At 34.4% G+C, this 27318-nt stretch overlaps 1 protein-coding gene across 4 annotated transcripts in view; it reads right to left on the bottom strand.

The window, feature by feature from the left end:
* Positions 1-27318, bottom strand: part of SLC9A8 (solute carrier family 9 member A8) — a 104836-nt gene that overhangs the window by 62726 nt on the left and 14792 nt on the right. For all 4 annotated transcript variants that reach the window (XM_031951612.1, XM_031951613.1, XM_031951615.1 and 1 more), the window contains 2 exons: positions 19464-19522; positions 11675-11758 (listed from right to left, as the gene is read on the bottom strand). In XM_031951612.1, the coding sequence (XP_031807472.1) occupies positions 11675-11758; positions 19464-19522 (143 nt within the window). The remainder of the gene's footprint in view (positions 1-11674; positions 11759-19463; positions 19523-27318) is intronic.

Below are 27318 nucleotides of genomic sequence, written 5' to 3'. Positions count from 1 at the left end.
CATTAAACCTAGTTCACTCAATTATACAATACATTTATTTAACCAAGAAATCATTTCTTTTAATCATCAGGGTTTTTAAAACTTCCATTAAATGCATATTCCATTTCATTAATATTATTTTCATAAAGTATTAAAGTACAATACTTAAGAAATTATTTAAATTACAAATACATTCTTTAATTGATACACTCTTCAAAATTTCCATATGATCCTGAAAAGTGTGTGATGGGATACAGTTTTCTAGGGGAAATGTGGCAGTAGCCCTGAGGCCTTGGCAATGCCTAGTTCCATAAACAATGCTAGCTGTCAGATAACAATCTATTGTTTAGTAATAACGTTTCTACATACTAGATCACTCTTCAACTCTACCTCTAATACCCTTCCTCAATTCTGCCTCTAAACCTTAAATTAGCATATCAGTGACATGAAACACTGATCTCTCAATATTTTTTTTAATTTATTTTTTATTTATATAGCTTTTTATTTACAAGATATATGCATGGCTAATTTTTTTCAGCATTGGCAATTGCCAAATCTTTTATTCCAATTTTTCCCCTCTTCCCTATCCCCTCCTCCAGATGGCGGGTAGACCAATACATGTTAAATATGTTAAAGTATATGTTAAATACAATATATGTATACAGTTATTTTGCTGCACAAAAAGAATTGGACTTTAAAATAACGTACAATTAACCTGTGAAGGATATCAAAAATGCAAGCGGACAAAAACAGAGGAATTGGAAATGCTATATAGTGGTTCACACTCATTTCCCAGAGTTTTTTTGCTGGGTATAGGTGGTTCTATTCATTACTGAACAAATGGAACCGATTTGGTTTATCTTATTGTTGAAGAGAGCCACGTCCATCAGAATTGATCATCATATAGTATTGGTATTGAAGTATATAATGATCTTCTGGCCCTGCTCATTTCACTCATCATCAGTTCATGTAGTCTCTCCAGGCCTTTCTGAAATCCTCCTACTGGTCATTTCTTACAGAACAATAATATTCCATAACATTCATATACTACAATTTATTTAGCCATTCTTCAATTGATGGGCATCCACTCAGTTTCCAGTTTTGGGCCACTACAAAGAGTGCTGCCACAAAACATTTTTGCACATATAAGTCCCTTTCCCTTCTTTAACATCTCTTTGGGATATAAGCCCAGTACTAATACTGCTGGATCAAAGGATATGTACAATTTGATAGTTTTTCTCTCAATATTTTTTCTATAAATTTATCTTCTTGCTACTGCAAGATTCTTTGCTAAATTCTTTTGGAACTTAGCCCACTTCAATTGGCATTATAATTACAATAAACTTTGCCCCTTGACTTGGAGATGGGTTCAAGCCTGCAAATTCTTTTGCGATACCTCCTGACGCTGATCTGTGACCCAAACCTTTGAGGATCTCCTTTTGAACCTCAACATTTGGTGGCCCTGTATGGGGACAGTCTGGCCTCCCATAGCTGCATCCCCTCCTTGTCAAGTAAGCCCCCATTCTTTTCTCCCTTGATCCTACAGCTGGGACATCCCAAGCAATTGGGAGAAGGCTTGTCTGGGTGGTTTTCAGCTCAGCAGATTTTCTTTGACTGGGAACAGCCAGACTTGGAAAGTCTTGCAATGCTCGTCAAACTAACCTTTGCCACCTTTCTCATGTAGGAAGAGAAATTTTGTGGCATTTAGCAAAGATGGAACAGTCCTCTTCCATGTCATTTTATCTGTGTCTGTGTCTGCATCTCTGTGCAGAATGTCTGTGTCATCTTTGTTCTGTGAGCTAGATTTTGTTATCTGGAAAGATTCAAAATGCAGCCAACAAGAAAAAAAAAAGGAAATTTTTTTTGCTATAATTAGAATTCTGGGAAAGATTTCTTAATATTCTTGACTCTTACCTTAAAAGAGGGAAAAGCCTCTTTTCCTGTGGACCTAGTTCTGGCCAAGCTGGGGGCTACAGAAATAAAGTTAGCTAATTAAAAGTATAGAATTGCTAAAATAACATCTTAGCAGATTCTCATGGTTTTGAGAGCAATGATTAAGGAGTTTGGAAATTAGTCATTTTAAGATTGCAAGAAAAATTCCTGAAATATTGGGAATAGTTCCAGGAATTTACCCCATTCTGAAACAAGGGAGTGAAAAAGAAAAAATTAAATAGCAACTTTTTGTTAATCCTTACTTGATTCCTATCCTGTCCAGAGTCTCCTTTCTGCTCCATTGGGAAAGCAACCCAGAAAGTACTAAGGGATGTTCTCCACAATCCTGATCACTCAGCATGCTCCACTCCCCAGAGTCCTGACTGCATTTCAGTTGTGGGGATTGCTAACAAGATCAGATTAAGAAAAGAGAATGCTAAAGTAGTATACACAAACTCAAATTCTGCCTTGCCCAAACGCCTCCCCAGCTCAGCTTGGGGGAACGAAAATGGAGTGGGGATAAGGCCCCATGATCAACATTTCCTGAGCCCTGGCTTCAGTCACTCCAGCCTTCAGTAGGTTCTGTCCAGGAACTGCCTGGGAAGAATCTGGGTGCCCCTGGCACCACCCAGCATGGCACTGTGAGATGAGAAAGCCAGTGAGCCTTTGCATTGGGTAAGACCACCTTTCTCTGTTTCAGCTGCAGATATGTATTAGCTATGTAGTTTATGGCAAATTATTTTATCTCTACACAGTTTTCTAATTTGTAAAGAGAAATAATAGTTGTTGTAAAGACCACATGATTGCAAAAAGTGCTTAACATAAGAAAAATGCCATATGAATGTTAACTGCTTTTTTGGATATAATTGCTTCATATTTAATAACTTTACATGGATTTTTAGATGATTTCTCAGAAACTGTAAAGTAGGTCAGATCCTAGGCCTAAGTTTCAGGAAGTCACATGATCTCTATGAAGTAGAAATCATTGTCTATTGGTCAATAGCCACTTCCTTCTTCCTGAAGAATTCAGTCCATCCAATGAATTTAAAAATCAATAGGATAAGGTTTTTTTGACTATATAATAAAGCTTCAGCTTCTGTGCTGGACCTTGCTGAACTGCCCAGTTAGTGCACAGGGCAAATTCTAGAAAGAATCGAATAAAGGCTTTCTGTTTTTGTCTGGAGAGAGTATCTGAGTAGTCAATTTGGGTAAGGGGGTGGGGGGGGAGTTGTCTAGTACTCCATCCCACATATGACCAACATACAATGTCAATATGGAGATAGATGATGATGATGTGTGTGTCTGTGTGTGTATAAAGTAATTTGGAAGCAATTTAACTAAATTAATCAAATTCAAATAAATTAAGGCCTCCCCAAGACCAGGAAAATAGAGGAAAGAGTCTCTTTCTTCTTCTTTCCTTTCCCTGATTGCAGCAGGGATACATAGACTAAGGATGAAACAGAGAGAAATAAAAATATATTCAGTTCAATGAAATTTGTTATTTGAAATATAGTAAAAGCACTTTTAAAGGAGCTCTAATGTAAGCCCACTAAAGGGATATGTAAATTGTAATCTATTTGTATTGATAGTGTTAACAGAAGACTTTAGAGTTAGGGACTTTAAGAAAACAGAAAAGCACTTCAGTGCAACTTTAAAAACTCTGGTAACAAACAGCCTTCTTTTGAGTTATCAAAAGTCAAGACTTCTGAGCGTCCTGTCAGTAAAAATTGGCATTTAACTCTTTTCCAGCTCACAAAAGAGAAATGGTTTGTGTGAATTAGAAAATAACCAAATGGCAATTCAGTTTGTCTGGAACATTTAATTAGAATTTAGGAAATCTCATGAACTAAAGTTAAATCAATTTAAAAATCTGTTCTAACTCAATTTTAAGAACTGTCTTATTTTCTCCCTAAAACGAAAAGGAAACTTATTTAAGGTAATGGAAATCTTCGCTGAATACTTCCAAAAGCTGCAACAGTTTGGGGACAGAAAAAAATTGAACTAAAAGAAGGTGGAAAGTTTATTTAGTCTTGCTAATCCCATTTTATAATGCTTTGTAAATGTAATCTAAAGAATTAAATTAAGAGGAAATTACAATCAAGACTATTTGGCCATTACAAAAAATCTAAAATTGTTGACTGTTATTTGAAGTTATTGTCAACATGTTAAACCTAAAATTGGTTAATTGCTGTGTGTGGAACAAGGGTGATGAAGTTCACCTTCAAATATGAGGGTGTGTAGCACCTTTTTCCCCTTTCACAGAGTCGGGGGAGGGATCAAACAGCACAGCACTCTGAAAACACTAAGAATAATTGGGGTGGGCAACCGCATGCCCAGTCCCCTGGGGTCTCTGTCAACTCCTTTTAATTTGTAAACTTGCCAGTTTAATCTTGAAACTATCTGGGTAAATAAGGTCATCAGCCCTGAGAAATGAGCCTGTTTAGGATGTATAGTTCTTAAAGAAAGAATCTGTTTACTGAGAATCTATAAGCTTGTTTAATGATTGGTTCTTGCACCAGGATGAATTTAAACTCAAGAAAAAGAAAAGAAAAACCCATTAAACAAAATCTCCTGTGTGTGCAAGTCCTGGTAAACTTTCAAAAATAATGTATCTAGCCCTAAGCTGTAATTAGTAGAATTTGCTATTAGAGATAAAATCTCTTGGGCCTGTAATTGATATTCTTTTGAGCTTTGAATTTGGGTATGATTGCCTGATGGATCATTAAATAAGTAACATACCATTTGAGAGAAAAGGCATAAGTTAAAAAGATGCCTTCCTGAAATGTTACAGGTAGACATCTTATCTGGGCAAGAGTTGGGAGGACAACCTTTAGTCTCTGCTCAAGGTCTGATCCTTCTGGCTCAGTTTTCCAGTTCTGTTTCTTTGTTTCTCACCTGATTATTCCTCAGTCTGGCTATGAGGTCAAACTATTACTGTATGATCAGCTTTCAAACAGATCTAAGGATGCTTTATTCTGTCATGTATGTGCTCTCAGGCTGAGGCTTGAAGGACCTGTTTTGATGCTATGATAATCATGTCCTTGCTTTTTCCCCTTATAGCAAATTTCTATAATCAGAGCAAATGATCAGTAGAAGCCATGAGCCCAGTAGAAGTATGTAGATGATAGTACAAGGATGTAGATAAATCTGCAGCCCAATCCAAGAGGCTTCTCTGGCTTCTGCCATAAAAACCCTTAATTTTCTGGCTTCCTGGGGTGATAGTTTTTGTTTTGTTTTGGTTTGTTTTTTGTCTAAAGGCCCATATTACCTACTGTCTGATAAATATTTTGTCCATGAATTAACTCCCACCTCCACTTTGCTCACAGCTAAGAGGAAGCAATCTTATTATTCCCTGAACCTTCCTCAAAGAAACAGCTGTGTACTTACCTGGATATGGCTGATTTTTGTAGACTTCTCAAATAAACTTGGGTATCTTTGGGGTGACTCTCCTGCCTTACAGCTTGGCTTCCATAGCCCTTCTATTTGAGGAAGCCTCTAAAGTCACACTAGATCAATGGAAGTTCCTACCAGTATCAGAGCATTTTTGGTTTTAGAATTGGAGGAAGGAATGCGAGTGAATATTTATACTGACTGCAAATGTGCCTTTCATGTTTTCCATGCTCATAGAACTAAATGGAAAAAAAGGGGGACTTCTCACAGCAAAAAAAATAAAGATGCTTCATAAAGTATGCAAGGGAAATTCTACAATCTTTTGCAAGGTCATGGACCTAAAGAGGTTTCTGTTACGTTTTGTAAAGGATACCAGAAGGGGAATTCACTTCAGACGAAGGGAAACAGCTTGAAAATTCATCTGCCCATGTTGCTGCCTATTTCCCCTGACCATGGCACCTTTAATGCTCCAACTTCCCAACTCCTGGACTCCCTCATAAAGCTCCCAGAAGTCCTTGCTAAAGAAAAAAAAAAAAAAAAGGCTGGGGGGTAGGGAATACATCCTTTCTCCTTCTGGGTGGTTTCAAATACTTTCAGACCAACTCCTAATCCGAGAAGCCAATCAGTGGAAATTTCTTTTTTCGCTAACACCAAGCTACTTACTTAGGTAAAAATGCTCTTCAATCCTCATGAAACCTATTTTCAGTGGTCACAAGCTAGGAGAAACATTAAACAGGTTTGTCAGGACTGCCCAGTTTGTGCCCAAGTAAATCCTGAAGCCTATCAGGGGAAAGGGTACATATTTAGGGGAGGACTGGCAGATAGATTTTACACATTAAGACTCTTGCAGAGGCTTCAAACTGCTTTTTGTTTTTGGTGACACCTTTACTAATTGGGTAAAAGCCTTCCCTTATAAGACTGAAAAGACTCAGAGTTTTTGCTAAAGGAGATTATACCCATTTTAAGATTATTATCTTGATCCTGTATGTCATCCTCTCTACCCAATCTTTTCAACATTAACCCTTGCAAAACCTTGTGTTCCAAATCTTTTTTCTCCTTCCCTTCTTCCCCACCCCTCCCTTAGATGGTAATATATGTTAAACATGTACAATTCTTCTATCCAAATTTCCTCAATTGTCATGCTGCAGAAAATCAGATCAAAAAGAAAAAAAAAGGAGAAAGGAAACAAAATGCAAGCAAAAAACAAAAAAAGTGAAAATGCTATGTTGTGATCCATATTCAGTTCCCATAGTTCTCTCTCTGGGTGTAGAAAACTTTCTCCATCACAAGACCATTGGAACTGGCCTGAATCATCTGGTTGTTGAACAAAGCCCTGTCCATCAGAACTGATCATCGTCTAATCTTGTCACATATAAGGATCTCCTGGTTCTACTTCATTTAGCATCAGTTCATGAAAGTCTCCTCAAGCCTCTCTAAAATCATCCTCCTGATCATTTCTTATAGAACAATAATATTCCATAACATTCATATGCCATAACTTACTCAGCCATTCCCTAACATGGGCATCCACTCAGTTTCCAGTTCCTTGATATAAGAAGGGCTGCCATAAACATTTTTCTCTGCTTAAATAAGGAATTATTCATTGTTTAAATATCAAGACCTCTACTAATAAACAAATACTAAAAATATTAGATATCATCCATGGATCTGTACAAAGACTATCCTGTCATATTCTAGTATTATTATTAGATCACGGATTTTTTAAAATCCACTTTAGGAAAGTGTACCAGCTAAGGAAATCAAAGCAAGATTATAAAACCAAAATCAAAAGGATAATTTGGATAGTATCCCTGATTTTACTTTACATTTACTTGTTTTAGTTATTTTGTTCTATAATGTGTCTTCTGGTTTTCCTTGGTTAGTATAATTAATCTTTAAAGTAGAAACGAAACTACTAATGAAGTCCAGTTCTAATACTTCAGTGTAGTACTATAAGATATTTACTCCAGAAAATTACTCTAGCAGAGCTTATTCTCTTACCCAGATCTAAAAAACTAAGGATGGACGTGAAGGCAGATTATTTGTCTGTGGTCAAAGGTTAAACTTGGATAAATGCAAAGCTCAATTATTTCAGGGTTAGTTATCTCAGGGTAATAAATGTTTTTAGTTACACAAGTCAAGAAGATAGTCTGCTAAATAAGTAGATATTTGCTAAGAGACAAGAATACATGGATTAAATTATAGATCTCTTAAATATTAGGGTATTAAAGGAACAAAGAATTTTAAAATAACTCATTAAAAGCAACACATTTTATTTTTTTAAAAAAGCATTTCCATCTGTGATTTCCTTTCATCTCAAAATAGCTGCAGTTCTTTAAAATCTTAAATAGATTAAACAAATCACTCCTAATATGGTCTTTCAGATATGAAAATCCCTGGCCAATATTAATTTGGGAATTTTAAATGTACACTAAAGTTAAGTATAGAGGTAAGCAGTTGCTGATGTTACTTCCTCCTCCTAATGTACCACAATTCCCTTTTATCGTCCTGCCTCAGATTCCCTAAATTGTTCTGCCTCAATCCCTTGGTTGCACCCCCCCATTTCCTAATCATTAGGACTGAGATAATTAAGGCTTGGAGATCTGTCCACTTTGACATTCCAAAAGAGTCATAAAACTCCAGATGTCCTATCTCAGATACCTAATTGGTATCCTCTATATATGAGTTCAGACTCCTCTAAGTTATCAAGAATTTACGGTCCTACCCTCCAACCTGTGAGAATTGGACTGATGGTCTCCTTCTTGGAAATTCTCACTCACCAGAGTTTGGACTCCTCCCCCCCCCCTCCGCTCCCCTTCCTCTACCCAAGCTTAGAGCCATATTGCTGAGGCAATTGGGGTTAATGACTTGCTAGAAAGTGTTAAGTGTCTGAGGTCATATTTGAACTCAGGTCTTCCTGACTTCAGGGCTGGTACTCTATCCATTGCACCACCTAGCTGCCTGTCCCAGTGCCCCATCCCCAGCCAAATATATTTCATTGAGAACTCACATTCATGGCTGGATACTTTGATATAAGAGTCCAATTCAGCCCTGGGGCATAATATGCAGGTTTTGCCCCTGCATAATCTCTCCCTCTCAAATAAAATATTAACTCTCTAATCTCTATCTTGCCTCAGTTTCTCCAGCATTACACTAAAGGACATAAATCCATTTATTTCTTTATGACAGGTTTATTAACTTTTTTCTTTATATGAAATTTATCAGTTGATATTATAGAAATAGAGGCTACTATACCCTGTAGAAGCACTCTGACTTAGAAAAGCATTTTATTAACATTATCTATGTGAGAACTGCATGGGAATTTAGTTTCCAAATGAATTGGAGGAGAAATGAAACTTAAATTTGAAAACTGAAACCTAAGAAATGGGAGGCTGAACCTGAAACAAGGAAATAAAAGGATGAAATCAGGGATGGTAAATTTAGATTTGAAAAGGAACCCTCTGGATTATGCCCCCCATTCTTTAGTTTCTCCAAGTATTATCTTCCTCCATTAAGCTCCCTGAGGACAAGAATGTTTGTAATCAAGGGTGGAGAATTAATATAGGAGATACTAGTAAGATAAGGGTGGACATTCACACTTTGTAACTTCAGTAACCCAGTTAATGGGGAAATCTGGGGAGGGATTTGCACTTGAGAATAGGAAATAAAAAGACTTGGCTTAGAAGTTTCAAAAACATTCTTGCAAAAATGTAAAATATAATATTTTCAGCATTCATCAGTGAGATAGTGAAGTTCTTGGTAAAATATTTTGTTTCTTAAATCTATGTTTTACTGTATTTTTGTTTTTATTGTTAAATAATTCTCAATTACATTTTAACCTGGTTGAGGTTGCTCTTGGGAGGGTTGATGGTCACAATCAGGAACATATTTGATACCTCTTAAGAGAATTCATATTAGTAGAGTACTTCATTATTTTCAAAATATTTAAAAGAAACTAGAAGGAGTTGTAGCAATGAATGATAATCTCATTTAGATCTGAACCTCAAACCTCAAATTACATGAATAAATCAAAATTAAAACTCACATACAAACAAGAAATTTAAAGTGATTCAATCTTAGGAGAAAAAAGTACCACTTAATCAAAAAATGTCCAAGAAAGGATCTAGGAGTATCTAACAGAATGTCTTTGTTTTATGGGGAAGGAAACAAACCCAGAAAGAAAAAAGATTTTTGAATTGACATTCCTCTGAATCATGTTAATAATCGGTATTGCTCTATGTGCTTGAAAAACTTCTAGGAAAATTAAAATTTTTTCCCTAAAATTCTATCTAAACTACTTTGTTCTCACTATACAAAATTTATATGCTCTATTTTAAAATTAAATTTTATACTTTAATCCCCTCCATGTACTGCCCTAGACTAAACTGGGACTGGCTTCCTTGCCTTTCAAAGAGTCTTCACTCCTGAGTCTCCATTTCCACAAGCTGTCCTTTATGCCTAGGATGCTCTTCTTCCTAGCTTCCTTATTTCTTCGAAAAAATCCTATCTTCTAGAAGAAGTCTTTCCCAAGTCCTCTTAATGCAAATAGCTTCCTTCTGAAATTATCCTGATATATTTAGTATGTACATAGTTGTTTAACTGTTGTCTCTCTGATTAGAATAGGAACTCCCTTTTTGTATTTCTTTCTTTGTATTCTCATAGTTTAGTGCTAAGACTGAAAACATCGGTTTTAAAAATTAAAATCATGCACATATTTCTAAGTTCTATAATAATCTATTTATAGTTCTTTTACAGAGTTTTAGAAAATAAAATTCTTTTTTTTTTTTTTTGAAAAGAACCTTTATTAATTACTCCCTATGTGCTGGTCCTGTGTTAAATGTTGGGGTTTACAAATACAAACAAAAAAAGACAGTCCCTGCACTAAAGAAACTTATATTCTAATTGAGGGAAATAGCACATAAGAAGGATTTGAAAAGCAGGAGCAGAGTAAGGAAAGATGTCTTTTTTTGTTGTTTTAATTCTTTATTCTTTTCTTTTTTCTTTTTTCTTTTTTTTTTTAGGTTATACATGTACATTCATTTTTTACATATTTCCATAAGAGTCATGTTGGAAGAAAAAAATTAGAACAAAAGTGAAAAACCACTAGTAAAAATAACACTCTGAACCCTAAAAAGGGTGCAGCAAATGAACAGACTCAGAATAAGTAAAACAGTTAAAACTTTTAATATGCTCCTGCAGGAACTGGTATGAAAATTTCATATGAGTTTAGCCCCTCCAAACCCCACCTCCTCCTCCTCCTCTTGAGTTTTCATTGGAGGAGAACCTTCAGAAGTCTCACAAGTTATTCTACTACAACTACATACACTCTTTAATATATATCCCCCTTCCCTGATCATACATCTCATTTCCAAAGATAGTGATTAATACCACCCTCAAGATGGGTCAGTTAATATGTATGAAGTTCATTAAGCGTACATGCTTATAAAAAGCTTGTGTCCTGTCATTGACCCCAGTCAGTTTTAGCCAGTTTTAAGCTGTGTGATCCCTTATCAAAAACTTACCCCTCCTCCTCATCCTGAGTTCATTATAAACACTATCTCTGACCAAAATAGTATAGACCACAAATTTGATTATTCCTCCAATTCCTTATTTTTATAACCAAGTTACAACATCTGTGGAAACAGAATATTGTTCTCTCATCAGTTCTCACACAAGAAAGAAAAAAAAAAAAGGGAAGGAAAAAAAGGTGAAAATAGTGTATGTTCATTCACATTCAGTCTACAGGTCTCTAGATGTGGATAGCATTTTCCATCCAAAGTTTATTGGGACTGCTTTGTATCATTGAATTGCTGAGAATAACCAAGCCTATCATAGTTTATCATCATATAATCTTGTTGCTGTGTACAATGTTTTCCTGGTTTTGCTTGCTTCATTCAAAATTAGTTTATGTAAATCTTTCCAGACTTTTCTAAAATCAGCCTGTTTATCATTTTTTATAGAAATATAATATTTCGTTACTTTCCTATACCAGCCATTCCCCAATTGATGGACATGAGGATGATATTCTTTCATTCATTTCTCTTTTGTTTCATTTTGAACACTGCTTGATACTGATTATGGTTCATAAGATTTGGGATTTTTGTTTAGACATGAAACTTCCTGAATCTTGTTCAGAACCTATTTCCTTGGCAACTTTACGAAACCTAGCAAGTCTGAAATTTAATCATTAATAAGTAAAACAAGTTGTTTTTATTCAGAAATCTAAATAATTAGCACAACCTTTCCAATCTATGCAATCCACAAAAAAAGATAAATGAAAAAGGTGAAAACAATGCTCTTAAATCAAATTATAACTTTTAAATAATTTTCTTTCCTAAACATAAGGATTATATCAAGATGGAAAATATCTTACCTTATGTAATGAATATCCTGATTCAAATATGATAGGAGGAAGCAAGAGAAGAAAGAACATATTTGGCCGAAACATTTCTTCTTCCTATAAATAAAAAAATCTATATGTTAGAAGCAGATACTGGACAGGATTCTGGAAAGATGGAGGAGTACATCAGAAAATTTTTAGCTCCCAAATTTAATTCACAAAAAAAAAAAAAAAAAGAAATTATGACTCAGAGCATCAGAAATAAATGGATAAAACACTTTCCCTCCTAAGGCAATTTCAAAAGACCCCAGAAAAGGCCCAACTTCCAAGGGCAAGGGTTTTGCCTGAGTGAAGTGTAAACACCTAAAGGAAGACTGCACAATCACAAACAAGTCCTGAGGACAGCTAGATAGAGACACAAACCTCAGCCTTAGAAACTTTCATCTCTTATAGACAGTTGGAAGGATGGGGGTGTCTGATAGCCCAGAAGACTGAAGGACCTTTTACTATGAAGGGACACCGAGCACAGCTGTGCTGACCAAATGCATTCTGAACTGTTGCTATAGGGGAAAGGAGTTGCTATACATCCGGTAAGTACAGTTAAGTGAGGGACAGGGACCCTGCTGGCTTTGGGCATTTGTAGGAGAGCAGAGTTCCTAGTTTCAATTCCAAGACAACTGTAGAGGACAGCTTTGGTTGACAGCCACTGGAGGAGACCCCAAGGAACAAGATCATTTGTATAGCTGTGGGGGTCCCAGCTGTGGCTTAGCAGTGGAGGAGAGCCCAAGGTGGGCCCTGAGAAAATTCATTCTCCATACCTGGGGACTACAACTTGGTAACACTAATAGCTGCTGAAACAAAATAAATAATGAGTAAGCAAAGGAGAAAACACAAACCATAGATAGTTACTATGGGAATAGAGAAGATCTGGCTTCATATTCAAAGAAAAATAATGGAACTTTAAAAGCCACTCCTTTTTCAATGAGAAAGGTCAAATGTTCCCAAACACGAGAAGAGTTCTTAGAATTTAAAACATCAAATAAGAGAAATCAAGGAAAAATTAGGGGAAAAAAATTAAGAGCAATTCAAGAAAATTATGAAAAGTCAAGTCAACCAACTAGAAAATAGATAATCAAAAACTTCAGAAAAAAAATAATTCCTTGAAAACTAGATTGAACAAGGGAATACTAATGATATTCTAACACACCAAGAAATCATGAAGCAAAAATAAAGAATGAAAAAATTAAAGACAAAGTGAAACATCTCATCAGAAAATCTAGAGAACAGATTGAGGAGAAATAATAAGAATTTTTGTATTACCAGAAAATTACAATTAAGAAAAGAATCTGATAGAGTATTACAAGAAATTATCAAGGAAAATTGTCCTGAAGTTGTACTACAAGAAAGCAAATTAGAAAGAGAAAAACCCACTGATCATTACTTGAAAGAGATCCCAAAAGGAAAACTTAGAGGAATATAATAGCTAAGTTTCAAAGCTCCCAGGTTAAGGAGAAAATATTGGAAACAACAAGAAAAAGAAAAGATTTTTAATATCATAGAGCTACAATAAGGTTAATTTATTTCAGCTACTATTCAAAAGGACTATAGATCTTGGAATATTATATACCACTGACCAAAAGAGATTGAGAAATAGGTTGGAGAACAAGGAAAGAATAGTATCATGACAACTTAGAAGAGAATATCAAGAAGAGGGTGATTAACAGTTTTATAGACTACAGAGTGGAAGATGATAAAGGTAAACAAGAATAATTTACCCAGCAAAGTTTAAGTATAATCCTGAAAAAAAAAAAAAAAAAGACATTTAACAAAGTCAGAAACTTTAAGGTTTCTCTGACAAAACTCCCAGAATTTATGAGAAAATACAACATAAAATATCCAGGAGACATATAAGGTAAACGATAAAGACTAATTATAAAAGAATCAGTAAGATTGAATTGTTTACTCATGATTATCACCATTAATTGAGTAGAAGTAAAGCAGAGAAGTGAGGAGGGTTAGGGTAAAATATGGTGAGGATAGTGAGGAAAAAATAGAAAAGAGGAAAATACACAAGTAATTTTAGCTTAGAATATGAATGGGATAAATTTACCCACAAAATAGAAATGGATAGCTGATTAAAAATCTGCTATCCATTGATGCTTTCAGGAAATCTGTCATATCACTCTGATGCCTTCCACAACTAACTCTTCTTTTTCCCATCTCATATGAACAGGGGGTGGCCCTTCTACTTGCCAAGACAAACCCATCTACATACATAAGTGATCCTATTCTATCCCATATTTTGTAGCACTTTCACTTACCTTCAATTTTTGTCTACTAGCTGCTTCCCTGCTGCTATAAACACACTCATGTCTTTCCCATCTTCAAAAAAAAGGCATAATTTGATCCATTTTTCCTAATACTCTAGATTTTGACCTGTATCTCAATTTTGTGACTAAACTCTTTGAAAACACTGTTTATAATTGGTGCCTACATATTAACTCTATTGACCATATTATTCAATTGAAACACTCTTCTCCAAAATTAACAATGATCTTTTAATTACCATCTAATGGCTTTTCTCAATCATCATCATCTTCCATACTCTGTAGTCTCTATAAATGTTCATCAATCACCCTCTTCTCCTTGATAATGTCTTCTAGGTTGCTATGGCACTACTCTCTCCTAGTTCTCCAATCTGTCTGCCTACTTCACAGTCTCCTTTACTGGTTCCTTAACCAGTTTAAGGCTTATAACCATGGATGACCACCCGTTTCATGTCCCACCCCCAACCGCCCCGTATGTCCAAAGCTGACCTCATTATTCTTCCTAAATGTCTACTCTTCCTAATTTTTTTATACTGTCAAGGACATTATTCCCCCAAGTCACCCAAGCCTGAAACCTTGACTCCTCACTATCATTTTCCATAATGTCCTAAGTTTAACTTACAAAAGATAAACTAGGATAAGAAAGGAAAGAGTCAATTAAGAAAAGAAAATCTTTGCATTGGGTGTAATATCCAAAACTGTACTAAAATAAGTTTCCTGAAGAGCTTCCCTTACCCTAACAGTTTCCTCCTCAGACTGCAACTGCACACATAACTTCTTTCAACCCCAGATTACCTAATGAAGCTTCCTCCCTCTTTTACTCTCCCATGAAATCTGATTGGCTCCTCCTTCTCTGACACTGCTTCCTGGCTTAGGGCCAATAAAAAATCCAAGCCAGACTGTGCTTCCTAGATTGAGTGAGTGCCTAAGACTATAAAAGTCATTGTACCCTAATGGTTGCCTGACCAGATGCATTTCACGTTTCCACACAGAGAGGAGAGCTGTATTCCAGGAAAACCAAGAGTCACTGTATTCTTCTTGCATATTTTTACTCTGTTAAGACAAAGTAACCTTTCTCATTCTTAAGTGCTGAGCGCATTGTGAATACATAATTTTCTCCAAATACTGAACCTGAACCAAAAGGATATTAACTTTAGAGCCATGCCTACAACAAAGATAATATAAAAACATAAGACCAGGAGCCATTCTATATTGGATAAGCTTGTCAAAGAATATGAACAGTTCTCAAAAGAATTACAAACTATTAACTACATGAAAAACTGCTCCAAATAGTAAGAAGAGGAATGTAAATGAAAACTAAGATCCTACTTCATATGTCCAACAAACTGATAAATGTGACAAAATATGAAAACATTCAGTGCAGAAAGAGAAAACATTCATCTGTAGAAAGAGAAGCACACTGAAACTGAACTAGCCCAACAATTCTGGAAAGGTATTTGAAAATGTACTAAGGGGCAGCAGGTGGTACAGTGGATAGAGAACCAGCCCTGAAGTCAGGAGGACCCGAGTTCAAATTGCATTCAGATTCTTAACACTTCATAGCTGTGTGACCCCTGACCCAACTGCCTCAGAGGAAAAAAAAAAGACTAATGCTTCTTCACTCTTTGATATCAGTCACTGAGCAGGCATTAATAGGAATAAGAGAGAAGAAAGTAAAATACAGAAAGGCCCTATATTCACCAAGATATGCATAACACTTTTTGTAGTTAGCAAACAACTGAAAACAAAGTAATTTAGGGTTAAACAAATTGTTTTACATGGATGTATTAGAATATTGCTGGACCATAAATAACGAAGGTGAAAACTGAAAGAAATATGAGAACTTATGTCAACTGAAGAATAAAATAAGGAGAACCAGAAAAGTCATATACACAACTATAACAATATAAATGAAAATGAGGATTTTCAAATCCTCAAGTCCTCAAAAACTACAATACTCAAAAATCCTCAAAAAACTACAATAGTAAGAACAAAAATGAATGCTGAAACCAAGCTTGACTTCAAAGTGGGAAAATGTACTTGCATGCCCGAGTGATAGAGGGCTTTAGGTGATGAATATTGTCTATACTATCACACAGTCAATATGCAAATTAGTTTTGAATTGGTTTTCTTTCTTTTTAAATTTCTGTTAAAAGAGATGATATATTGGGAAGAAGGAATGATATAAAAAACAAAAGATGCCCAGTAAAAATTAAAAATAAAAATAGAAATAGTCAATAGTAAAACGCACTGGAAGACAACTAGACTTGGGATCAGAAGACATAGCTTTTGCCACTAACTGGACCTGTGTGACGTTGGGGAAGTCACTCACAAATTTGGGCTGTGTTTCTATCTGTAAAACGAAGAGGATGGGCTAGGTAAATTTTGATGATTCTGACAAAGTATGATATATATTTGTCCAATAAAGTGGATCTTTCTTTTAACGAATTAAAAAATCAACAAACATTTAGTAAATGCCTACTGTGTGCCAGAAATGGTACAAAGTAATATGGATGGACATATAATTCTAATGAGACAACATTAGAATTAATTCTAAAGACAACAGTAAAAGGATGGCAGAAGGAGAAAACATATTTGTGTGAAGTCATGGTAGCAAAGTCTAGAGAATGAAAGATAGCTAATCTGGGCCCTTCCTCACATGGAGGTCCTGGGAGAAATTCATGAAGTATCAATAAATCAATCACTTTGTACTCAATGCTCCTCCTCAACCTTTATCAATCACACAATTTTTTTTTTCCCCAGCATGAAGCCGTTGCTGAAACAGTACTTCTTACCACCAGTCCTTTCTGTTCTGAAGGCCCAGCACTCTTAAGATTCACCTCATTATGTAACATGCATGTCTTTACATATCTATATCTATAAATATGTAAATATGTATGTGGGTATATACAAATATACATATGTATATATATCTTTATATTAGTCATTATAACTATTATAACATAAATACAAGGTAATTTCAAAGAAGAAAAATTAGCCTTGGAGGATCAGGGAAAAAATGATTTGGGAAGTAGCACTTGAGAAAAGTTTTGAGGGAAGTTAGGGGATTCTAAGAGTCAGGGTTAAGGAAGTAGATATAGGAGAGAAGAAAGAAAAGAAAAAAAGAGAGGAAGGGAGGGAGGGAGGGAGGGAGGGAGGGAGGGAGGAAGGAAGAAAGGAAGGAAGGAAGGAAGGAAGGAAGAAAGGAAGGAAACAAAACAAAAGAAAGAGGCAATAAAGAACCACTGGAGTTTACTGAGAAGGTGAGTGAAATGCTAAGAGCTGGGCTTTAAAAACCTTGGCAGCTTTATGGAAGATGGATTGTTTCTAATACTATCTGTATGATATTGGGACACACTATTATATGGGCTTATTACTTGTTCTCTGAGGCCTGCTAGGTAGCCTCAGTAGGGACTGCTGATCTGAAGTCTGGAAAAGCTGAGTTCCAATTCAGCCTCAAAAACTGACCAAGTCACTTTGCTCTGTTTGCTCAATATTCTTGGGAAGTGGCAGACCTAGATCTTTGCCACAAAAATCCAAATGGAGTCATAAAGAATTGGACACAACTATTTGCTGTTACATTCAAGTCTTTAAAAATCTAAATTGCTCAGTAAGTTTCCTGTGCTTCCATTTAAGCCTCTTTAGGAATATTTATCCCTTTTCCTCATCAGATTTATTTCTCTTTGAATCTTCAGAATTTCATTTTAAAAAGTTTCATATCCCTTCTGAAATGCCTTATCCTGTAGAATTAATGTTTAATCTACTGTATTCTACCTTTTCTTTCTCTGAACTTTGTGACATCTACTTTTCCAAAATCCATAGGCTGTATGTCAGTTAGGCCTGGCCTTCCTTCTCTATTGTAAGTTCTAAAATGTTATAGTTACTTCTCCACAAGGTTCCCATTATTTCCATCTCAGAAACCAGTTCCTTCCTGTTAGTGAGAATTAGGTATAGAATAGCGACTCCATCCATTGATTTCTTTCTCTTTTTGAAGCATAATATTATCATGAATGTGGGGCAAGAAAACAAATGTCAACCAATTTCTATATAAATTGAAGTCTTCTCATCATTCCCATATCATGCCTGCGTGTTATGTATATGATTTATATATTCATATTTCTCATCTTCTATCCAAAAAGACTGTGGGGGACAGCTAGATAGAGTAGTGGATAGAGTACCAATCCTGGAGTCAGGAGGAATGAAGTTCAAATCCAGCCTCAGACATTTAACACTTGGTAGCTGTGTGACCCTGGGAAATTCACTTAACCCCAATTACCTTGTTAAAAAAACAGACCATAGATTGTAGTATACTGCAGTGAGAGCCTTTCCAATTTCTAATTTTGTTTTTCTTCACTATGCATTCCAACCCCACTTCCTAAATTTCCTTTTATGAGCGTATTCTCTTAATAGACAATGTATTCTAAAATTTTAGTGATACCTATGTTAAATTTGTCTTCTTGCAATGAAGTCTCTAATTCACCTTCATTATTGCTTGTATTTTCTGATTTTTATTTAGATATCTAACATCACAGACCCCTTTCTTGGAGATCTGAATGTTGATAACATGGGCCCTCCCTCACTGCTATCTATTAAAAATGTTAAGTTCCTTCACAGTAAAGACTGCTTCAGTCTTTGTATCTATATCCCCAGAGCTATCTCTATGGGCTCTAACTTAGTGAATAGATATCCTTTCTTTTCACTCTGAAGTCCTTTGGATTAGATTGCAAGACCTAGGACAAACATTCTTGTTAGTTCTTACATGCATTACAAACCTGGCCATTCCTATAATGTAGCTCTCTAAGTTCTCTTAGATTTTCAGATTCAGAGCACTAGTTTTCATGGGTACAATTAAGTTCCTAATCAGGAGCTCTCCATGTAGATGAAATCAGAGGTCTGATTGAAACAACAAAAACAACTAGATTGTTTTCCAATACTTCTATTACAAGATTATACACACACACACACACACACTTTCTCCTGGCTTTTGAGTTCCTTAAAAGCATAAAGCATATCTTATTTCTCTTCCCTAATTCTTAGCAATATAATAAACATCCTAGCACTTATAAGTATTCAGTGAATGAACAAGAATAAGAATGTATGAAAAAGAATTTTATCTGCTAAGTCCCCTCCATCTCTAAGCTGAGAGCAATATAAGAAGATAGGTGAATATTCATAATATATTTATTCCTCAATGTTTTGAATAGGTCCATATTAAAATAGTTTTAAACCTAGAGTTATTCATCTAGTATTCTTACACTTGAGGCAGCACTGGAACTACAATTTAAACTGCTTAGATCTGAAGACAGCAATATAAAAAGGAAGCTTAATACCATGTCTCCAAAATCAACAGTACTATAAATATCTTGATTAACAGAATGTAGTAGTAAAGAAATATTAATCATCAGAATACAATTTTCACCAGTATTACCTTTAAAAATAAAATAACTAAGGGCAACAAATATCCAAAACTATATAAAAATAATCATAAACATTACCTTCCAATTTGCCAACTTCTGAGATTCTATGATTTTTATAACTGCTCCCATGAGAATACCTATAAGAAAAGAAGATAGACAACTTTAATTTGAAGAAATTCATGAAAATGTAGTCACTGTTAATTTAAAAAAAAAAAATCTTCTTAGAAGGGAAGCAATAAACTGGGAAAATATTTTTACAGTCAAAGGTTCTGATAAAGGCCTCATTTCCAAAATATATAGAGAATTAACTCTAATTTATAAAAAATCAAGCCATTCTCTAATTGAAAAATGGTCAAAGGATACGAACAGACAATTCTCAGATGAAGAAATTGAAACTATTTCTAGTCATATGAAAAGATGCTCCAAGTCATTATTAATCAGAGAAATGCAAATTAAGACAACTCTAAGATACTACTACACACCTGTCAGATTGGCTAAGATGACAGGAAAAAATAATGATGATTGTTGGAGGGGATGTGGGAAAACTGGGACATTGATGCATTGTTGGTGGAGTTGTGAACGAATCCAACCATTTTGGAGAGTAGTTTGGAACTATGCTCAAAAAGTTATCAAACTGTGCATACCCTTTGATCCAGCAGTGTTACTATTGGGCTTATATCCCAAAGAGATTATAAAGAAGGGAAAGGGACCTGTTTGTGGCAGCCCTTTTTGTAGTGGCTAGAAACTGGAAACTGAATGGATGTCCATCAGTTGGAGAATGGCTGAATTAATTGTGGTATATGAATATTATGGAATATTAGTGTTCTGTAAGAAATGACCAACAGGATGATTTCAGAAAGGCCTGGAGAGACTTACACGAACTGATGCTAAGTGAAATGAGTAGGACCAGGAGATCATTACATACTTCAACAACAATACTATATGATGACCAGTTCTGATGGACCTGGCCATCCTCAGCAAGGAGATCAACCAAATCATTTCCAATGGAGTAGTAATGAACTGAACCAGCTATGCCCAGAGAAAGAACTCTGGGAGATGACTAAAAACCATTACATTGAATTCCCAATCCCTATATTTATGCCCACCTGCATTTTTGATTTCCTTCACAAGCTAATTGTACAATATTTCAGAGTCTGATTCCTTTTATACAGCAAAATAATGTTTTGGTCATGTATACTTATTGTGTATCTAATTTATATTTTAATGTATTTAACATCTACTGGTCATCCTGCCATCTAGGGAGGGTGGGGGTAAGAGGTGAAAAATTGGAACAAGAGGTTTGGCAATTGTTAATGCTGTAAAGTTACCCATGCATATAACCTGTAAATAAAACGCTATTAAATTTAAAAAAAAAATCATTAAAAAAAAATCTTCTTTCAGGAAGCTTATATTCTAATGGGGGAAATAAGTTCATATAGAAACAGAAAGAGAGTAAATACAAAGGAGTTAATTAAATTCAAGGTAGTTTTATTTTTTAAAAAATAAAATATCAAAATTTATCTTTTGAAAAAAAGGTTTAAGATCTTAATTATTGAATTTTCAATATTAAGCAAGATTTGTTTAATAGTACTCTTTATTTTCTGCAACAGGATGAATTACAGTAGAAATAGTATAGGGAATTAGAAAACCTAGGTTAATGAATAAATAGCTAAACAGACTACTGATTACCATAAATAATCACAAATATGAAGAATGTAGAGAAATATAGGAAAGCTCTAAATGAAATAAGGCAAAGGTGAGAAGAGCTAAGAGTATTATATATGTATATATGCACATATATATTTACACATATACACACTAAAAATTCTGAACATAATCATAAGGAAAGGGAGAAATTATGGTGTTAATGATAAATTCACCGATATCTATATGTATAGGCATATACATATTTTTATGGTAAAGGTGACTAAATTCAAAATGTAAAGTTAAATTATAAATTTTGCAAAAGTTTTTTCTAATACCTGTAATACCTGATATTATCTTATACTAGCATTCACTGAAAAGAGTAAGGATTTCCAGGAGTTGAACAGCCATAGCAATATGATTCACTATCCCCAGTCTCACCCAGAACTTAACTAGCTAAATCAAAAGGAATTGGTGGCACAGATGCAACATGCAAAAGAGAAAGCAAGAAACTGAAAAGTGGGCTGAACTATAGTAGAGAAAGAGATATCTAGGAAAGCCATTAGCCCCTTTTAGGCATCTTGCAAAATAAGACTTGTGCTGAAATTTTTTGAAAGTTTTTTAAAGAGATAACTCAGTTCTTCTTAATGAGGGAATACTTTATCAAGGACTACTCTTTTTGCCATTTTTCCTTCCCTATCTGTCCTGTTCATATCTCCTAAACATCTCCTGTATCCTGATTTTTGCTTCAAACATAAAAGAAACCTGAGGTTAGCTAAAGATAAAACATTCATTTAAATCAGTGAAGAGAGACAAATCTCTGCCTTAATACTGTGAATTTTACTAACTGGAGTCTCCGAACTATTATGATTATATTACTTTTTGTCTGATATTCAATAAAATAGAATGAGATTGGAGGGAAGAAAGAAACCTCATGGACCTAATCAGCTCCCCACATAGATTCTAAGCTAAAAGACAAGCTTAAGTGTTCTTACAGGGTACGGCTAATAAATTTTAGGAGAAAGAAGAGAGGGAGTAGAAATTGAAGAGAAAAAAAAAATTATATCCTAAACGACCCATCAAATAAAGGCACAGGGAAGGATTCAGCTCAGCCCCAGTGCAGCAGGGAGAAGGAAACAACTACTTAGCCCAGTGAGAGGCCTATATTCATCAATGTTACACTAATTCTAAGGTTTCCCCTCAATCATTGGCTACTCTGAATACTAAGAGTTTCTTCAAGGTTTGGTAAGTTGTTTTTTAGTTGTATCCAACTCTCATGACCCCATTTTGGGGTTTTCTTGACAGAGATAATGGAGAGGTTTGCCATTTCCTTCTATAGCTCATTTTACAGATGAGGAACTGAGGCCTGATTTGATCTCATAAAGTTAAGTTTCCTGATTTCAGATCTAGCATCCTAACCACTTCTGAAACTAAATCTTGCTCCTCTCTCCAAATCAGATACAAGAAGTATTCCTCCCTTGAATGATGGTGACCAAATAAAGACAAGGAGTAATTTACCTTGTTCATGATTCCTGTAAATGTTCCTCCAAATGTTCTTGAGTAAGAAAGAATCATTGTAGGTTATAAGTGGTCTCTGCCAACTTAAGACACTGTGATACTAATTTAGACTAGGAATGCTTGGATTTAGAATAATGATAAATAAAAATTGTTTTTGGTCAATTTATGCCTAAAATGCAGAATACATTTTTCCAACACTTCTTACAACTTCTCAATGTCATACTTTCACCATTAAGTGTTTACTTGTAATAATGAGTTGTGGCTTAGAACTCTTAGTTGATGGCTTAAAGTTATATATAAATTAACAATTTCACCACTTCACACCCCTCAGATTGGCTAAGATGACAGGAAAAGATAAATGTTGGAGGAGATGTGGGAAAACTTTGTTGGTGGAACTGTGAATGGATCCAGCCATTCTGGAGAACAATTCAGAACTATGCTCAAAAAGTTATCAAACTGTGCACACCCTTTGATCCAGCAGTGTCTCTACTAAGTCTGTATCCCAAAGAGATCATAAAAAGGGAAAAGGACCCACATGTGTAAAAATGTTTATGGCAGCCCTTTCTGTAGTGGCAAGAAACTGGAAACTGAATGAATGCCCATCAACTGGGGAAAGGCTGAATATATGAATGTAATAGAATATTATTTTTCTATAAGAAATGATGAGCAGACTGATTTAAGAAGACTTACATGAACTGATGCTTAGTGAAGTGAGCAGAGCCTCAATAAGATTATGTGATTATCAACTGTGTTGGACTTGACTCTTCAACAATGAGGTGATTTAATTTTTTTTCCCCTGTGCAGCAAGGTAATTGTATAAATATGTATGCCTATATTGAATTTAACATATATATTTTACCACGTTTAGCATATACTGGATAACTTGCCATCTAGGGGAGAGGGGGAGGAGGGAAAAGGGAAAATTAGAACACAAGGTTTAGCAAGGGTAAATGTTGAAAAATTATCCTTGCATACGTTTTGAAAACAAAAAACTTCAATTAAAAAAAAAGAAGCTTAGACTTTAAAAAAAATAATCGAAATGTCCACCACAAGCTTAAGCAATTTTTCAAGAAAATATTCCTGGAAACATATATAAACCCATATTTCTAAATTATATCTACTCACCTTTCCAGATTAATACTAATAAATAAATTTGTTGAATTGAATAAATATGTTAAACAGAATTGATGTTGCAATAAAGAAAAATGGAATACAAACTCTAAAATAAATTTTTATGTTTTAGAAAAGATAAGAAGATCTCCAAAGAGATGAGGCACTATATTTCCCTCTTTCTTTGAAGAAATAGTGAGAACTAAAGAAATAGAACAATATGTGCTACCCTCAATGGACTACAGCATTATAGAATTCTGCTTACTTTCTTTTTTCTCTAAAGGAAGGTGGAAAAGAGGAAAAGATATGTCTGGAAATAACTGATATAAAGGCAAAATTAGTTGGTAAAATTAAAAGAGAAGATGAAAGATTCTAAAAATCTCTTGAGGAAAAGTTAGAAATAAATGCAGTAGTATTCAGGAGGACTCTAAATGAATAAGTACACTATAGGTACGATAGTTTCATTTCACTATATCTCAATAATATTTTATATTTTCCCATAATACTTAAAATCCATTTATTTAAAAAAATTAGCTATGATTATGCTATTTGGAATTTCTGCCCATATTATAATGTCTTTGATTATAAGACAAATATCACTATTAGCAATTACTGCCCCAATTATATAATATTTATGCATTATTACTGAAACTTTCATCTAGTAGTAACAAGTATTATATAGATCTTTTTACATGAAGACAGGTGTTTTAATGTATAGTTTTTAAAAAGTAATTTTTATACTATCTAGCAAACTTTATTATTTTTATAAATAGTTAAGATGAATATACTATTATAATGCAAAATTATTTGTTAGAGTAGAATAAATCCAATCAATTTATATTTATACCTATCTTAATCTTCTTTTAGGGATTTTAAGATCTTTCTCCTCATCTTTTTTAAGCTTTTCAATTTTTATTTTAAAGCTGGAGGTCTTTTTATTGTTACTACAAACTTCTTTCACATAACCTATTACTAAGCAATTATTAAGTACTAATTACAGTCCAGATATTTTGCTGACACTGGAGATGCAAAGAAATAAATAAAACAGTTCCTAGTTTAAGGGACTTACATTCTATCTAAAGACACAACAAATAAATATTGTTTGAGTGTGTGTGTGTATGTAAAAGGTAATTTTGGAGGGGAAGCATTAGCAGCTAGGGAATACAGAAAAGGTTTCTTGTAGAAGGTAGTACCTGAGCTTACTTTTGAAAGAAACTAGGTATTCTAAAATAAAGAGATAAGATGAAGGAAGAAATGTCTCACAGAGATGAGGGACAGATAATCTCTACAATGTCACAAAGGGGAAGATGAAATATTGAGTATGAGGAATAGCAAGGAATAATGAAGAATATGTGAAGGATAGTACTGTATAATAAGCTCACTATCATTTCCTGAACAAGGGAACAGCAGTCAGACCTATGCTTTCAGACTATCAACTTGGCAACAATTGAGAGAATTCAGATTCAAGGCCAAGCTCATTTCTAAAATATATATAGAACCGAGTTAAATTTATTAGAATACAAATCATTCCCCAGTTCATAAATGGTCAAAAGATATGAACAGTTTTCAAAGAAATTAAAGTTATTTATAGTCATATGAAAAAATGTTATAAGCCACTACTGATTATAGAAATGCAAATTAAACAATTCTGGTACTACCCACACCTATCAGATTAGTTAATATGACAGAAAAGGGAAATAATATTGGAAAATTGGAATATTAATACATTGTTGGTGGGCTTGTGAACTAATCTAACCATTCTAGAGAACAATTTGGAATTCTGCCCAAAGGCATACTCTGTGACCCAGCAGTGTCACTACTGGGTCTGTGTTTCAAAGAGATCATAAAAAAGGGGAAAGGACCTTCATATACAAAAATGTTTATAGCAGCCCTCTTTGTGGTAGCAAATAACTAAAAATCAAGGGGATGCCCATCAATTAGGGAATATGTGACCAAGTTGTAGTGGAATACTATTGTTCTGTAAGAAATGATGAGTAGCAAATTTCAGAAAAGCTGAAAGACTGACTTAGCTCTTCTCAGCAATACAGAGATCCAATTCCAATAGATTTGTGATGGGAAATGTCAACCAGATCTACAGAAAGAAATATGGAGTTTGAATGCAGATGGAAGCTTACTATTTCCACTTTTGTTGTTTTTTTTTTTTTCTTATGGTTTTTCCCATTCTGATTCCTCTTTCACAACATGCCTAATGTAGAAATATATTTAATGAGATTTTACATGTATATATGTAATGTCTATATCTAATGGTTTAACAGTTTGTAAAGATTCCAACAAGTAACTATGATTTCTCCTTGGTTTTTCTAATCACTACTTGGTATGGTAGCCTTGCTTGATCTTTGCTAGAATAATTATGAAAGAAAACTAGACTTTATTGCTTTCTCCTAGTCCATATTTGTGGAGATAGAATCAATAAGATTTGGCAATTGATTTGGATATGTATATATATATATATATATATATATATATATATATATATAGGCATGGAACTCCTAAGTTTAGAACTAGAAGAAAATACAGACTCAGCAAAAATAGAGAAGTTCTGAAGAGGGATAGTTTAAAAAACAATGAGTTCTGGTTTCTTATATGTTGTGAGGTATCTCCAAGGCATCCAAATGGAAATTATTCTAGTAAAGATCAAGGATACAGATTGAAGGGCCACAGGATTTGACAATTAAAGAAGTATTAATAACTTTGGAGGCAGCAGTTTTAATCAAGTGATCAGGTCAGAAGCTAAACTGAAAAAGCTTGAGAAGTGAGTGGAAAGAGAGATTTAGGGTATTAGCTTAAGTGGGAAGGTTTGGTTAAGTAAAGGTTTTTTTAAGGGTAAGGGAAACCTAGACATGTTTTTAAGAGCAGGGAAAAAAGTCAGTAGAAAAAGAGATAAAAGATTAGGAAAAGAATATGTACAACAGTAAAAGTAGTTCATCAGAGAAAAAAGGAGAAATTGAGGATACTATGTAAAATAGCTGGCAAACTTAGCAAGAAGAGTCATCATTTTATCAGAGACTAGAATAAAGGGGAAGAGTCTGGAGATAGCATCAAAGAGTTTTGAGATATAGAGAAGGAAGCTATTTATTAAGTGTTTGTGCAATGCATTGTGCTAATTGCTTTCTTCTCCATATAAAATTCGAACCAAGCTTCATTACAGTAATATAGTTTCTGTAGCTGTTTTATAATGCTATAATTATATTTTTAATCAGTAATTACTGTATTGCCTAAGACTATAACTATATTATTACTTCACATGAAACATTATGAAATTCTATGCAAAACAATGTAGTAATGAAATACTTAGAAAGAGATATGTAATGTTTTCTAGTAGCTGTAGAGAAAGATCATTAGGCAGTAATCAAATTATTTGTTCACATCTGGAGACAGGGGTTCAAATTGAGGTCAGAGAAGGGGAAAACTAGAAAAATCAAATTACCTACAAGTTAGAAGTGGAGTTTCAACATTTTTGAGGAACAAGGACTAAGGAAATAAACTGAGACCATTCCAATGACATACAAATAGCTATCTCTTTTATGGTTCATGACTGCATAAATGTCAAGACAGAGATTAAAAGTATTCTCAAACATATCAATATATTTGCCTCAATTAAAAACAGACTATTCAAGAAGAAGGATGATCTATTCTGTTT

The sequence above is a fragment of the Sarcophilus harrisii genome, chromosome 2 (assembly GCF_902635505.1).
Source record: "Sarcophilus harrisii chromosome 2, mSarHar1.11, whole genome shotgun sequence".
Classification (NCBI taxonomy): Eukaryota; Metazoa; Chordata; class Mammalia; order Dasyuromorphia; family Dasyuridae; genus Sarcophilus; species Sarcophilus harrisii.
The sequence above is the reverse complement of the archived record's forward strand: the minus strand, read 5'-3'. Positions and strand labels throughout refer to the sequence as shown.